A 16,068-nucleotide genomic window follows, 5' to 3' on the forward strand; every position below is an offset into this window, starting at 1 on the left:
CCTATGTCAGGGGACTGTGTTGTGAGGGTGGCATCTATACCCAGGAGCAGGACCCTGGTTACATGTAAGCCTCCCCCTCGGGTCCATTGTGGATTCTGTTCCCGTCTGTGTAGACTCAAGCCTGTTCTGTGACTTACCTTGAAATAGAACAAGGCCCCACATTCTCTTTCTCTCATCCCAGTCTGTAACTGTGCACATGTATCATAAAGAGGCAAAAGTCGATGTAGGGAATAGCGTTAGAGAGCATGATTTCAGACTCTTTTTTCCAGTTTTACTGAGACATAACAGACATACACCATTGTGTCAGTTTAAGGCTACAATCTCTTGATTTGATACATGTCAATGCTGCAAAATGCTTACAACCATAGCTAAGACCTGCACCGTGTCACATAGTTATGATTTACTTTTGTGTGGGGAAAACATTTAAGATCTACACTCTTGGTATCTCAGAGATTTTATGTTGAGCTGATAACCACTTCCTCAATCTGTCACCCGGCTCTGCCCCCTGGGAGAGAAAATATGCATCTCCCAGCAGGTCTTGCATTTTTCTTCCTAGAAAAAACAACAACTTTTAAATGTGGATGTAAGACCCCTTCCCACAATGAGGGCTCTCATCAATGACTTCACTGCAACTCTATCTGGTGGAACCCCAGGATTGCTCGTGGGTTCGTTACAAAACACTCAGGCCTCTCTCCACATACCCTGTTAGAGTGTTGGGCCTGGACCCAGGAATGACTACTTAATAAGCCCCACAGGAGAGGCTGAGGCACAGCCACGTGGGAACCCTTCATTATGTGCTTGCTGCTCAGTGTGTGATCTGAAGACCAGAAGGAGCACCAACCTTGTTATAAACCCAGAATCTCACACTCTACTCCAGATTGTCTAGCTCTTCGTAAGTTCAGGAAATTCCTGTGCACACTGAAAGCTGGGTCTCCCCAGAGTGTGTGCCTTCTAGGTGCAGAACCAGAACTGTGCAGTGTGCTCTGGGTGTGCTCTCATCAGCTTGCTTACCACTGAGGGGTCCAGGGTTTGGTCCTGTTCCTTTCTCTTCTATAGCCATCAACCCCTTGGTGACCTCAGATGCTGAAGGCTCTAAGCATCATTTATATGGGGTCACCTCCATATCTATTCCTCCAACCTAGATATTTCTCCCGCCCTGCACTCTATATCCAGCTGGATCTTCGCTTGCATTTCTAATAATCTCAGACTGGACATTCCTAAATTGGGTGCTTGTGATGCAACTTCCCCGAATGTCCTAATTCCAAAATCTTCCCTGTTTCATTGGAAGACACCCCTCCTTTCTTCTTGCAGTCTGAAGTATTGGGTGCTGTCCTTGATTCCTCCTCCTCACAACCCAGAATTAATACATTAGGACATGCTGCTAAGTTCATCTTTAAAAGTATCCAGAACACACACATGCGCACACACACACACACACACACACACACACACACAAAATAACCAGGGTACAGTCACTTCCTGTTATTTTCTCTCTTCAAACCCTGAAATAAATCCAACATCCCCCCTCCTGGAAACTGCAATGGCTTCCTACACTTTCCCTACTGGTCTCCCGCCCTTCACCTCCTGATTCTGCACACCAGCAAACAGATGCTTCTAAGACAAGTAGTACCACGTGGACCATTTGACCTAAACCATCCGGTGACTCCACATGTCACTCAGAGAAAACTCAAAAGCCTTCTAATCCTAAGGCCTACACATCTGGCCATATTTCACATGCTCTCTGCTCCAGCCACAGTGGCCTCTCACCCTTCCTTGAACAAGGACACGCTCCTGCCCTAGTGCATGTGCCTGGAGATTCCCCTGCCTGGAAAAAACTCCCTGAGACATTCTCTTCAACAATTCCTTGTGTCCTGCACACCTCTCCTGAGGTCAGCTTCCCAGTGAGGCTCACACTTACCACCCTAGTAAAGTAGCCACCTTCCCTGTCCCCACACAGGTAACTCTCTGGGTCACCTTCCTCAAAGCACCTACCAATTTCCAATTTAAACACTTCCCTTATTTACCACATTTATACAATATACAGTTGACTCTGAATTACACTGGTTTGAACTGGGCACATCCAACGATATGTGGACCTTTTTACAACAAGTGCTGTCAATGCACTTTCTCTTATGCTTTCTTACTATTTTCTCCAGCCTAATTTATTGTAAGAATACATGTTACATATACATGTAACGTACAAATATGTGTTAAATGACTGTTCCTGTTTTCAGTAAGACTTCTTATCAACAGTAGGTTATTATTAGTAGTAGTTAAGTTTCAGGAAAGTCGAAAGTTACACTTGGAGTTCTGACTGCACAATGGGGTCATTGCCTTCAGTCCCCACATTGTTCCAGGGTCAAGTGGAGTCTGTCCCTCACCTCTAGGACATATTCTCCACAAGACCAGCACGTTTGCCTCTTCTTAGTCACTGAGGTGTCCTAGATGAAAAAATAGCAGGTCCTGCACGTGGCACACGACATTATCAGTGGAACGATTGGTCAGCAGAGAGGACCTTTGTCTTCTGGATGAGCCTCAGGCACAGCCGGTCCGTGGCAGCTCCTGCACAAAGTGCCCCCACCTCACCATCAGTACCGCTTCTACTTTCCCTCAGGGCTGCTCCCCCCTCCCTCTTTCTGCTCAGCTCCCCCGTCCCACAGAGTTTCCCCTGCACAGCACAGCACACAGTTATAGTCCTGTCTTCAGAATCACTGTACTTAGGCTCCATGGGGCCCTTTCTCCAACTAAATAGAAATCTACATTAGAGCCTTCTTTATACATCCATGAACTTGGATGGGAGCAAGAACCAGGAACACTAGAATTAAGGGCAGGGAGAGGGGGCAGAGAGACAGGGAAGGGAGAAAGTAAATTAAGTTGAAGAAGGATGAGAAACTCCCAGTTTCCTCTCGACCTCCAGAATCTAAAGAATAATCCAGAAGACAGCTCTAGAGGGAGGAGATGGATCAATCTGAAAATTCATCTCTCCACACCCCAGAGACTCCTGTGTGCAGGGCCCACCAAGGCCTGTGAGAATGAGAGTCCAAAGAACTCTTGGTGCTGCAGCCACCGGGGTCACCTGGGGAGAATGAGACAGGAACTTGGACACAAGAGCAAGAATAGGCCTGATGCTCCATAGAAACAATGGGGGGGGGACACCCAAAGATGGGGCTGAGGTCACGACCCAGGATGGAGCCTAGGCTGACCCAGTCTCAGGAAGCTCTTGCTTCACAAGGTCCTGGTGACAGATGACGTCCACGTCCCTGTAGTCATGGTCCTGGTGAGACACAGTTCCACAAAAGGGGCAAGGACAAGGAGCAGAGACATGACCCAGCTGAGGAGGGAGCATGTCACACTAATTATGCACTGAGCACCGACTGGACCCAGGCCCCGTCCATGCTCGGCTCCTCCAGCCCTCTCCTGTCCACACCTGCAACAGACACGGCACAGGAAACATGCGGGTTCTGGAAGGTTCTCAGTGCTTTCATTTATTTTCTCTTGCAATTTTACAAATTTTCTCATTTATTACCTCATCATCCCCACATACCCAGAATTACAAAACACAAATTCATATCTGGATTCTTATTTTCAGTAGGGGAAGTAAGGTGTCAGTATTCAGGCCAACATGAAGTAAAGACAGGAATGGAGACAGAACACGAATCAGTATGGGAGGGGTCATGGTGGGTTTGGGGGCCAGTCTCCTGCGTCCTCACAATATGCTAATAGGAACACAGACACATCTGACACCATCTGAAGAAAGTCAGGGGACCTCGATGTCACCAAGTGGGAGTGTGAACAGCTCCTGCATCACTCAGTCCACCACAAGCAGTGGGTCTCACACTGTGACAAAAAGTCATCATGAACACATTTAGGTCAGTCACATAAGTGCCACACACTCAACAGCCCCCCCGCCTGCTCAAAGTGTCCCTAATGCCACCACTCCTCCCCACTTCACCCTCCAGAGTCTTACCTTTAGGAGCCATTAGAGACGAATCAGAGCCCTGAGTACTGTCATCGCCTGGGGTAGAACAAACAGGACACGATCAGAGCCACGGGAGATGAGACTAAAAGAGCAGCTATGGGCAGGGGGGCGGGGGTGAGCTCCCCATGGGGTCCTGTCTACACTATCCCAGGTTTCAGGGATCACCCCCTCCATACTTACGTGCAGCGTGAGAATAGCTTGGTCCTTTTCCTCCTGTGGAAGAAAATAGCATGTTAGAGACCTGGGACAGGTGGGCCATGTGATCCTAGAGCAACCTCCTAGTCCTTGTCCACAACGAAGTTTCCAGAATGTTGACTGAAGACCCAGGACAAGATTGGGACACATGAAGAAAGAGTTGTGGCGTCACAGGACCACCTGACTTGCTGGAGGTCTGGCCTCAGCAGGGACCTTCCTCTCTGTCCTGTCAGTGCTGGGAATTGGGTCCCTGTCCCCAAAATTACCAAGTGAAAATCTGTTCTTCATTTTCACAAGTGCTTTGCTACAAAGTGAATGTTAGTAACGGCTCCAGAGTGGGCAGGTCCATGTGTGTGGATGGAACCTCCCAGGAACCAGGCAGGACAATGTGCTACCTAGGAAACGCCCCAGCGGGACAAGAGAACTCAGATCCCCCCACTCCGTTCCTACCTGAGAACTTCTTCCTCCAGATCACAGCTCCAACCACCAAAGTGACCACAAGGACAACCACACCAGCAATGATGCCCAGAATGGTGATGGAGGGCAGAGAGGATGGCTCTGGAAAGGGAAGGAAGGTGAGGGGCCCAGACCTCTGGCTTCAGTCCTGACTCTGAAATTTCCAGAAGGGCCCTGCTTTCCCTAACATGGGGCTCTACCCCAAACCTTCCTTACCCCATCTCAGGGTGATGGGCTTGGGCAGTCCCTCGTGCTGTACATGGCACGTGTATCTCTGCTCCTCTCCAGAAGGCACCACCACAGCCGCCCACTTCTGGAAGGTCCCATCTCCCGCAGGCCTGGTCTCCACAAGCTCTGCGTCCTGGGTGTGGTCCTGCCCATCACGCTGCCAGGTCAGGGTGATCTCCGCAGGGTAGAAGCCCAGGGCCCAGCACCTCAGGGTCACCTCACGGTCAGAGATCTGGTGGCGGGTCACGTGTGTTTTGGGAGATTCTGAGGAAGAAGAAACAGAATCCACACTGTGGTTTAGCTTTATGGGCCACTGAAACTGCATCCACGTGACCATCCTGAGGTGGACAGGACAACTGGTCTGGATAGAAGAAGCACAAAACCCAGACATCAATCGAGCTTTTGGGATCTCCTGATCCTTGTTAAGTTCTGGAATAGGGAGAGAGCCTGGGTGGGAGGCTGCAGGTCTAAAGTGGGGAACACACTATAGTTCTGACTGTGGTGGAGGGTGAATGATTCCGAAACCCGGAGTCAGGTCTCCAAAGATGTTCTCAGGGAGATCAAGGCCTTGAGAGGGAAGGTCATGGTTCACAAGGTGGCTGCCAGGGTCAGAGGGAACTGCTGATGGGTTATTTCAGGGATGGTCTCAACCTGCATCCCAGGGAGAGACTGGATACCTGCCTGTGTTTTAGAGAAAAGCACCCTCTAGGGGAGTAAGCCTCTAGTAGGAATATGAACTTCGAGGCGGATCTCCCTCTTCCTACCCGTGGGAGGGGCGCCGTTCTGACACTAAGTCCATTTTCCCTTCCTCATGGGCAGCCAGCCCCAGTGGAGGGGAGATTAGGGAGGCCCCGCGGTCCCGGTACCTGCGCGCAGCAGCGTCTCCTTCCCCATCTCCAGGTATTTGGCGAGCCACTCCACGCACGTGCCCTCCAGGTAGTTCTTCCAGCGCTCGGCCTCGCCGGCCGCCTCCCACTTGCGGCGGGTGATCTGCGCCGCTGTGTCCGCCGCGGTCCAGGAGCGCAGGTCCTCGTTCAGGGCCATGTAATCCTTGCCATCATAGGACTCCTGACTGTACCCGCGGAGGAGGCGGCCGTCCGGCCCGACGTCACAGCCATACGTCCACTGGATGTTGTGCGACCCTGTCCCCGCCCCCAGAGCAGCAGTGATTAAGGTGAAACCGAAAGTAAACCCGCCTAAAAGTTCCCTCGGGCTCTTCCAGGGTCGTGGGACGGGGGTCTGGAGGCCTCGGGGCAGCGCTCTGAACCGGAGAATCGGGCGACCCCGGCCCGTCCGTGGGGTGGGGGTCGTGACCTGGACCCGGGCCCTGGCGCTCACCGGAATCGCTCTGGTTGTAGTAGCCGCGCGTGATCTGCAAGCTCACTGTTAAAGTCTGTGCGCTGTTTTTCGCGTTCCGCGTCTCCCGGTCCCAATACTCCGGCCCCTCTTGCTCCACCCACCGGGCCCGCGGCTCTATCCTCGGATTCGGGGCGTCGCTGTCGAACCGCACGAACTGCGTGTCGTCCACGTAGCCCACGGCGATGAAGCGGGGCTCCCCGCGGCCGGGCCGGGACACCGCGGTGTAGAAATACCTCAGGGAGTGGGAGCCTGCGGGCGCGGAGGCGCTGAGACCCCGCCGGACCCTCCTCCCCGCGCGGGGCCCGGGTCCCAGGGGGAGTCGGCCGGGAGGGCAGGGGGAGGAGGACCAGAGTAGGGGAGAGCAGGGCGGAGTCCGGGAGGGTCGGGGGAGGGCAGACCGGGTCGGGGCAGGAGGCGGGTGGGGGTCTGGGGTTGCGGCGGTGGACAGTCGCCTCCCCAGAGGTTCCGCGTCCCCCCGGGAGGTCTCCTCGCTCCTGCCCCACAGAGTCCCTTTCCTCCCGACCCCGCACTCACCCGCCCAGGTCTGGGTCACGGCCAGGGCCCCCGACAGCAGCAGGAGCAGAGTTGGGGGCATCACGACCCGCATCCTTGGGGTCTGGGTTGAAATGTGAGTGGCGGGTGCGGAAACTTGATACCCCGGAACCGCGGTGCCGCTGATTGGCTTCTTCGGAAATCAGACACTAATAGGAGTGTGAACCGAGGCCGCGTCATCAGTATCCAGGCAGAAGGACCTGACACAGGTTGTGACAGGGAGAAGTGAAACCAGGGCAGATGGGGACTCCCCAACACTGGGCTTCCCCGCCCCCGACGCCCCCCCTGGGGCCAGAGTCCCTGAGAGGCGGGCCTGGGGACCTGGGACTTGGCCTGGACGCCTCACCTACTGCACAGAGCGCTCTTTGTCACACTGTGTCCCTGAGCCGTGGACCGGGAGCTGTGTGAGTCACTGATTCTCCAGCATTTTGTTCTCAGGATATCTCTACAGTCTTACAATTAGTGAGGATCCCAGGGATAATTGTGTGTCTGTGGATTCTATCGATCCATATTTACCATAATAGGAATAAAACCGGTTCAAGTATTTATTAATTCATTTACAATTATATGAAAACAGAAATATTGTTTGTATGGAAAGTGACAATGTCCCAAATAAGAGGGGCAGTGAGAAGGGTGGTTTTCTTTCATTGGAAGTCTCTTTCTTGTCTGTCTCATTAGAAGACCACTGGATGTTCAGATTTGCTTCTGCATCTATTGTGTTGTTTTGTTCGAAGTATATGAAAAAATTTATGTCCTTGACCAAATAAATATAGGAGAATAGTATGTGTTATAACCTTTTCAGATAATGATGGATATTCATCTTTGATACTATATTAAATCTACACAATGTGTAGTTTCTCTGAGGTTATTTGCAAACTGGGACCTGAAACAGTATCATTGAGTGTGTCTTTCTGTGTTACATTAACTCCATAGGCCCATCTGCACATGGAACGGATCTTGTCCTAATGCATAATTGTTTTTAAGTAACGTGTTGTGTGTTGTTTCACTAAGTAATATAGATGTTCCAGCATTGATTAGAGTGGAATCAAATTATCAAAAGTCATTTGTTTGGAGGCACCTGGTTGGCTCAGTTGGTTAAGCATCTGGCTTGGGCTCAGGTCAAGATCTCACGGCCCATGAGTTCAAGCCCCGCATGGGACTCCGTGTTAACAGCTCGGAGCCTGGAGCCTGCTTAGGATTCTGTGTCTCCCTGTCTCTCTGCCCTACCCCTGCTTGCACTCTGTCTCTCTCTTTCTCTCAAAAATGAATAAACATTAAAAAAAAATTAAAGAAAGTCATTTGTTTTAATATTACCACAAATCCCAACAGACAAGGTGGTCAGTACTGAGAAGCTGTCAAGCTTCTGGGTGGGTCACAGGTTAAATGGGACGGGCTCATGGGTGATGGGTTCTAAGGAGGGCACTTGTGATGAGCACTGGGTGTTGTATGTAAGGGATGAATCACTCAATTCTACTCTTGAAACTAATATTAAACTGTATGTTAACTAACTGGAATTTAAATAAAAACTTGAGATAAACAAAGAAATGGTAAAAAGCAGTGATTGCTCAGTAACCAGCACAGGGACATGTTTGGTGTTTTGTGGGTCATACAGCGCCTTGTTTTTGTCTCTAGATAAAGTAATGTCATGGTTTCCGAGTCTCCTTGTGTGCTGTTTATGTTCCGTGAGATGACTGGCTCATGTCCCACAGGAATAATATGGCCCAGTGGTGGCATCAGTCAGCTTCTGACCACACTGAGGCCCAGCTGTCACTGTCAGACCAGTTCCCGATGTGGGGGCTGCTGTTTCTTCTGTCTTCAATTGCATATTTTAAAGTAGCTAACACCCATCAACAATAATTAAAGTGTCGTACTCCTGATTTCATGGCTTGTGAGATGGAGCCCTCTGTCAGGCGTGGAGCCTGCTTGGGATTCTCTCTCTTGATCTCTCTGTCTCTGTCTCTGCCCCTCCCTGCTCATACTCACTCTGTCTCTCTCTGTCTTAAAATAAGTAAATAAACTTTTTAAAAAAATCTGGAAGGACTTTTAAATCCTTAAATATTCCCATATACATTGGCCCTGTTAGGGTTCTTAAATATATTTATTTCTTCTTGTATCACACCCTGAGGAGAAGCTTTCTCTCAGCTTCCGGATTGTGCAAATTTTTCACACTAAAACTACTCCCAGATTTAGGGTAGGTCTTAGGTTTAATATTTCACAAACAGGAATATTGTTCATGGTCGTTCCAGACCCTAGTTCCAATACTTATCCCCTTGTCAATGGAGTATCTCATTCCTGTCTCCTAACATGTCTGCCAGATTTGGTTACTATTCTCTGTATCGCCTCAGAGGCCGATTTGCTGAGGAAAAACTGAAGCAAAGGAGAGAAAGGAAGAGTAATTGTCTTTAGAGGAAAAAAGGAATCATGTAGCAGGAAATAAGAGGGACTTAGTGGGATTTATGTGGAGGGTATACTTCCGGAAATCTCCCACTCTGGCACATTGTCACTCTCCCCTCCACACACACCCATGGGCCCACATCCCCCTACTCTCCACACACAGGCGAGATCTTTGTGAAGTCTGCTCAGGGTAGCATGGCATTGGCCCAGCTCCTGGTGGAGCAGAACTTCCCAGCCATTGCCATCCATTGTGGGACACCCTGGGAGGAGAGGTGAGTGAGAGATAGAAAGATGTCTTGTGTCGTTGGGAAGAAATGAGACCCCTGAGATAAAGGACTGTGAACATTTTTATGATTGTCTTTCTGACAAAAGCTTTCTTGGTCACAGTAGTTTAAAGGTCTTCAGTAACGAATTCTTGTGGCCAGCAACCTATGTGGCCAAGGCATGGACATTAAGCAGGTGAACTCTGCCATCAACTACCACCGGCCTGGCGATTCCAACACCTACCTGTAAGCTGCACACCCACACGGACCTCCCAGTGTCCTCTCCCAGCCCCTGATTTCCTATGTCTTCATACATTACACCCTCATCCCTCCTTTTGGGTTCTTCCTACTTTGGGGTCTTCCAGTGCTACCCTCTGTCTCCTTCCAGGAGGCCTGAGCAGGCCAGTTCCCCCAAGGGCTTGGCCATCACATTTGTGTCAAGTGAAAAGATCCTCAGTGAGGTGCAGGGTCACATTGAGGGCAATAGCAGTGAGCGGCCTGATGAGATGGACGTTTCCTCCTCCAGTGAGTATTGATCCCATGAAATTGGTTCCTCCAACTCTTCAGAGTCTCCTTGTTCCTTAGAGACTTTGTCTTGAACCATGTAGTGCAGGCAATGGTGCCTGATGCCTAATGGGTGCCTGACAAGTTTATGTCCCCCGACCTTGATGCCATGTTGGGATGTTTTGTTCATTTCTATGTCCAGTCCCTTTCCTCTCTCATCCAGTTAGTTGTTTTTGCATCCCAGTGTCTCCTCTGACCCCACACCCCACACGAACACCTGCGTGTATAGGGGTCTGTGTTTCTGCCAGTCTCACTTAGCCTTCCCATGCCTTATTGTAACTGTGCATGTTTTCTCTGCAGTTGCAGTCATGGGAGAGGACGCACCCATTCACAGAGCCGGATGCAGGTCTCACACCCAGGAACCAGGAGATCATACATGACCTGAGATGAAATCAAGAGTCGGATGCCCAACCAACTTACCTACCAAGGCACCCCTACAGTTATACTTCCTAATTAATTTCTTTTAAAAAATATTTTAACTTTGAATATAGCTGAAAGACACGATTATGTTAGTTTCAGGTGTACAACACAGTGACTCAAATTTTGTATACATTTTCTTTTTTTTGACAGAGACACAGCCAGAGCAGGTAAGAGAGGCAGAAAGGGAGAGAGAGAGAGAGAGAGAAAAAAAAAAAAGAGAGAGAGAGAGAGAGGGAATAAGAGAATCTCAAGCAGGCTGATTCCTGCAGGGCTGGATCCCATGACCCTGGGACTATGAGCGGAGAACCCACTGCCTCCCAGGGGACCTTCACCCTCTGTCTACACCATGCTGTGCTCACCAGAGTGTAGCTGCCACCTGTCACCAGACAGTGATGTTACAGTATCACTCATGATATTCCCTGTGCTGTGCCTTTTATTCCTAAGACCTGTTCCTTCCATACCTGGAGCCTGTGTCTCCCACTCCCCTCACCCACTGTGCCCATCCTCCCAACCTCCTTCCCTCTGGCAGTCATCAGTGAGTTCTCTGTATTTATAGGTCTGATTCTGCTGTTTGCTTGTCTATTTATTCATTTGTCTTGTTTTGTAAGTTCCACACAGGAGTGAGATCATGTGGTACTTGTCTTCTCAGTCTGATTTCTTTCACTTAGCAGACACACTGCCCTGTTTGTCCATCCACGTTGTCACAAGTGGCAAGATCTCATCCTTTTTGTGGCTGCATAATATTCTATCATGTGTGTTTGTATATGTGTGTATATACCACACATTTTCCTTACCCATTTGTCTATGGGTGGACACAGGTTTTATCAGTGGGACTTTTAGAAGAACCTCAAACGCTGAACATCATGTGGGATGAGGGCGCCCCCTGGTGTCCACAACACTGTCCAGGTGCTGGAGCTCAAGGAGACCTAGGGAGGGCCTGGCTGAGGAGGAGAAAGGCAGCTGGGTTTCTTTCCTTAGTCCTATGGCCGCACATGGGGTGGAAGGTAAGGGGACATCCCCCACTGCTCTGCTCTCAGGTGGATTCTGACTGAGAAGCCTGAGTGGGGTCTGGACTGTAAGTCTGGTAGACATGTCTGAGCAGAATCCTGGGCATCAGTGGGGAGAGGAAAAAGGTTCTGAGCAACCCTGGAGTCCACAGGGGTCAGGCTCAGGGATGAGGCAGGATTGCAGAAGAGGAGAGCTCAGGGCCAGTGCCATTGCTGAGGTGTCTGTGTCCCTGTGCACCTGGTCCTCCAGCCCCGTGATGGTGATACAGGGAAAACCGAAAAGTAGAAACACTTCTTTGGACTCCTATTTCTAAATGTTTCAAAACTCAGTGAAACAAAAATCATTTCTGATGTGGAAATAGCATCTAAATGTCTATACAATGCTTCATAGTGTGGACATGTACACTCACAGTTTGTAAGTTGACCCCGCATCAGGCTCTGGGCCGACAGCACTGAGTCTGCTTGGGATTCTCTCTCTCTCCCTCCCTTTCCCTCTCTCTTTGCCCCTCCCCTGCTCGTGTACTCTCTCTCTGTCTCTCAAAAAAATAAATAAACCTTAAAAATAAAAGAATTGGTGTTTTCACTTTTAGGGGGGTAAACACCCAAGAGTGCAATTATTGGATTATATGACGAGTCACTATGCTGTAACCTGAAAGGAATGGAACAGTGGGCGTAAACTACACTCAAATAATAAGAAAAAAAAAAGAGAATTATAAATATTAGAGAACACTTTGGAAAGGAAGACACGAAATGTCACACACCTATATTGGTAATAAATAAACACAAAGAAAATGAGAGTGTGGAATATGTAGAGAGACAGGTCCTAGAGGTGTGGTGATGAGAGGATTGCAAAGCAGGGGGCTAAGACTCTCCAGGAGCCAAAGCCTCAGTCCCCTGGCTCAAGCCACTTTTATTTTTGCAAATTGTTGACAACAGCAAGCACATACAACATAGTATTTGGCATCTTGACAGGTCATGTACCTGCAGTGTTTTCCATACTGGGTCATGAGTACATCTGGCACCAGATAAAACATTCTTATCCCCAGGGTGGCACCCGGATGATGTCCTTCTGGAGAGAACCATAACTCCCAGAGGCTTTCTGTCCTGGGATTGAAACTTCCTTCAGTTTCTTGCTGCTCTGTCCCTTTCCTTCAGGACATTCTTATGGTGCTTCCAGCCTATTCTCCAGCATCTCCCCCTTTCTGTCTGTATACGATGGACTGTAGGAGGACATTGCATATCCCGAACTGTTGGTTGATACATTGACAGGCTCCTCGTCTCTGGCACCAGACTGTACATGCAATGATAAATACACCGCATATTAATATAAACAGAATAGCAGTAGAGAAGCTAAAAATCTTAACATGCTCTATAGAGTTTAATATTCCTCATCCCTCTGATATACTTTCTAAGATCTTAGATCCAGATAACATGTCCAGATTTCTTTTGAAAGTCTCATATATCTGTGCTTGCAGATGTTGAATGTCCATAGACATGTTAGATTGTCCAAGCAAGTGTCTCTAACATCATTCCATGGAAATTTAGTGTTATTAAATGGTAATGGGGTTACACATATTGATGTAGTGTTCCAATCACATTGTAATGATACTTGTCTTTGTAGGCTCAGTAACTGATCTCCCAGCAGCATCACACAGCCTGTTTCAGGCCTGCAATCTCACTGGACTGTCTACTGTCAATATCCTGCTGTGTCTTCCAATGTTGGTGCGATTTCTCATGCCATTGTTGTAAAAATTGTACTGTCTGCACAGATTGGTGCAACGAGACAGCCGCAGTAGCTGCGGCCACAGTCACAGCAATAATGCCTATGAGAGCTGCAACAAGCATTCCAGCAAACTGGTCGGGATCGGGATCGATGAGGAACTCCCCTAGAGTGTGGTCCATCAGATACATTTCTGAACAATGTTGCCATGGTCAAGACACCTGAACCGGCAGCCACAGGCCAGGTTGTGCTCTAAATAAATATAAGCTTTCGGGTGACAGAGTAAAGGGTATAGAATTGTTAAGACAACATATATATGTATAATGAGCAGTTAACACAGATTATAAGGGCATCAGAATCAATCCCAACTCTCTGTCCTTTTAATAGTATGCATGGCAAACGGACACAAGCCCGTATGTACCAGGTACTATTGACCGTGAAAGATAAAGTAGAAATGTTGCTGGAGCTGTTGTTATCCTATGTGCCCTTCCAGGTATGGAAAGGGTGGGGGTCAGCAGTTAATTTCCATAGATGCTTTTGTAAGGGTCCTGGTTGTAAATGAGGACTGGGTGCAGAAAATCCCCCGCTGTGCCAAACAATTGAGCCATTAGGAGTGGTGACGATAGTATGATTATGAACACACCATTGTAGATTTTGTAATGAATTTTTAAGGCGAGCTGAGCCCATAGGGTTCCAATCAATGATGCTTCCATAGAAGTATTTAAAGGAACTGGCCCTATGTCCCCTCTACATGCTTCCTAAGTCACCCATTCGTCCCATTCTGACAATGTACAAGTAGCACGAGACGGAAACACCGGAGGAGTGTCATTAATTGTAAGATTGGAGCCAGTCAGAGAATGGGCTGATAGTATGAACATATGTTTGTGCCGGGTTCCATTTTTAATAATAGATAGCCATGCTTGAGGCTGACTTTTGAGGCTGTGTTTCCCATATCCAAAACATATAGGAGGACCTTCAATCCCTATAGTATAATCATCCATAACAGTACCTTCTTCATTTGGCCTACGTGGTCCTCTGCTGTCAAATGGCCCAGGTGTCCATTCAGTGTCATTTGTATACACCGGCATGGGAGAGTCATACCAATTGAGTCATATCCTGACTGAGAGGTGGATGAGGGATAGAAGCCCAGGAAGTATAGTTATCACTGCTTACAGTAGTAGTTATAAACGCAAGCATTGCAAGGAAAAGGTGAGCAGGAGTTTGTGGGCTGCAAGTCTGCATCAATATTTTTTCAGCATCATGTGTCAACCTGTTAACATGTCCCCAAGTAGGAGGTTACTGGTCCTCATGTGCCTCGGAAGAGGGTGTGGTGCATTGGGCACAATTATCAGTTTCTGAATGGACATTTTGTGAAACTCTTTGACTAGTGGAGTCATGGTGAACTGAGGTCGCTTGGATCGGCTCATGCTTGGGTTTTAAGCCATGACTGGGTAACCATTGGTAACCTTGATATGTGAAGACATAAGCATACCGTTTGCCCCACACAACAACCTCTCCCTTTTCCCAGTGTCCCTTCTCATCCTTCCAGTATACCAGGTGATAAACAGGGATGGCCTTTTGCTTGTGCCAGTGTACCTCAGCATCAGGACGTGTATGGGGTCCTTGTGCGTCCAAGAAGTTTAAAGTATATAAGGTACAATGTAATTGGTCCCGTGGTGTCGGTCTAAGTCCTTCTTCTTTTTCCCCTTTTGGTTTAATTAATATATTTTCAAGTACCTGATGAGTGCGTTCTATGATCCCTTGACCTTGAGGGTTATAGGGAATGCCAGTAAAAGGAGTAATTTGTTGGGCTGCAAAGAAGCGGGCTACCTTATGAGATACATATGCAGGACCATTATCAGTTTTAATGCATTGTGGGATACCTAGAATTGCAAAGGTTTCCAGAAAATGAGCAATAATGTGCATAGCCTTTTCTCTGGTACATTCCGTGGCCCAGATCTATCTGGAGAAGGTATCCACAGTAACACGCACGTAAGAGAGCTTACCAAAAGCTGGAATGTGGGTAACATCAGATTGCCAAAGTTCATTTGCCTGTAGTCCATGAGGATTCACTCCAGAGGTGTATGGAGCCACAGTGAGGGGCTCGAAAGAACGACGGGCACTAACAGTGTCTTTTGACTGAGAATGTGTTACAGCGTGTCTATGGGCAAGTCCTCTGGCATTACTATGGTGAAGCATATGCTCCTGTTATGTCATCTGTAAGGTGCCTTGTAATAAATCATCAGCAATGGAATTTCCTAAGGCTAATGGTCCAGGAAGGTTAGAATGACTGCGAATATGAGTGATATGTAAAGGGTGTTGCCTATGGAGTATTAATTCTTGTAAATGCAAAAACAGACGATGTAATCCATTTCATGGAACAATATGTGCGGTTTCAATATTTAGGACTGTGAGCCACACTTATTGTGAATCTGTCACAACATTGAGGGAGGCAGGTACAAGATGCAACAATTTATAAAGGCTGCTAATTCAGCCTTTTGGGTAGATGTATAGGGTGTCTGTCAGACCTTAGAAATAGGACCATGTATAGAAGCTCTACCATGACCATTTCCATCTGTAAAATATGTGTCAGCATCGGGTAAAGGCTGGTTTCAAAATCTCTTTGGCCAAATCCATGATGTAGCCTTGAGAAATGATAAAATTTTGTCCCTCGGATAGTGACTGTCTAACTTCCCTACGTAATCGGACAAGGCTATTTGCCTTTGTATATTAGTTTGGTAAGCCATATCAATTTGTTGATATGATAAAGGAATAATTATAGAGGAAGGATCACCACCATAAAGCACATGTAGTTGCGCTCAGCCTCTGCAAATTATATTCCCAATTTTATTCAGATATATGGTAAGAATTTTAGTGTCCTTTTTTGGTAAAAACAGCCATTCGATGATTCCCCCATCCTCCTGTAAGACC

General features: G+C 48.1%; 2 protein-coding genes across 3 annotated transcripts in view; one reads left to right on the plus strand and one right to left on the minus strand.

Annotated features, from left to right (window-relative positions):
- Nucleotides 1–253: 253 nt before the first annotated feature.
- Nucleotides 254–6,888, minus strand: LOC102966150 (DLA class I histocompatibility antigen, A9/A9 alpha chain-like). Of its 2 annotated transcripts, none has more exons than XM_042985929.1 (8): nucleotides 6,752–6,888; nucleotides 6,197–6,466; nucleotides 5,725–6,000; nucleotides 4,847–5,122; nucleotides 4,625–4,732; nucleotides 4,160–4,192; nucleotides 3,968–4,015; nucleotides 254–2,562 (listed from the first exon to the last, which is right to left on the minus strand). In XM_042985929.1, exons 1-8 carry the CDS (start codon nucleotides 6,822–6,824, stop codon nucleotides 2,486–2,488), a joined length of 1,161 nt encoding a protein of 386 aa, XP_042841863.1. In that variant the 5' UTR covers nucleotides 6,825–6,888; the 3' UTR covers nucleotides 254–2,485. The 2 variants fall into 2 exon arrangements, with proteins under 2 accessions (XP_042841863.1, XP_042841864.1); XM_042985930.1 differs by lacking the exon at nucleotides 254–2,562 and adding an exon at nucleotides 3,465–3,837 and having other exon boundaries at nucleotides 6,752–6,884.
- A 57-nt stretch (nucleotides 6,889–6,945) lies between these two features.
- LOC107181244 (spliceosome RNA helicase DDX39B-like) overlaps nucleotides 6,946–16,068 on the plus strand; it is a 62,109-nt gene continuing 52,986 nt past the window's right edge. Inside the window, exons 1-4 of the mRNA XM_042985942.1 lie at nucleotides 6,946–7,173; nucleotides 9,551–9,672; nucleotides 9,815–9,951; nucleotides 10,291–10,474. Of these exons, the coding sequence (XP_042841876.1) occupies nucleotides 9,608–9,672; nucleotides 9,815–9,951; nucleotides 10,291–10,370 (282 nt within the window). The 5' untranslated portion in view covers nucleotides 6,946–7,173; nucleotides 9,551–9,607 and the 3' untranslated portion in view covers nucleotides 10,371–10,474. Of the gene's footprint in view, nucleotides 7,174–9,550; nucleotides 9,673–9,814; nucleotides 9,952–10,290 lie in introns of the transcript that reaches the window.

This window comes from Panthera tigris, chromosome B2 (assembly GCF_018350195.1).
Source record: "Panthera tigris isolate Pti1 chromosome B2, P.tigris_Pti1_mat1.1, whole genome shotgun sequence".
NCBI classification, from domain to species: domain Eukaryota; kingdom Metazoa; phylum Chordata; class Mammalia; order Carnivora; family Felidae; genus Panthera; species Panthera tigris.

Bases quoted from the DNA above. Each gene is read 5' to 3' on its own strand.
- LOC102966150 (XM_042985929.1), bottom strand. From the start codon at position 6,824: ATGCGGGTCGTGATGCCCCCAACTCTGCTCCTGCTGCTGTCGGGGGCC. The intron at 6,467-6,751 runs GTGAGTGCGGGG...CCGCGCCCGCAG, and splicing joins CGTGACCCAGACCTGGGCGG to GCTCCCACTCCCTGAGGTAT. The intron at 5,123-5,724 runs GTACCGGGACCG...CTTCTTCCTCAG, and splicing joins GGAGACGCTGCTGCGCGCAG to AATCTCCCAAAACACACGTG.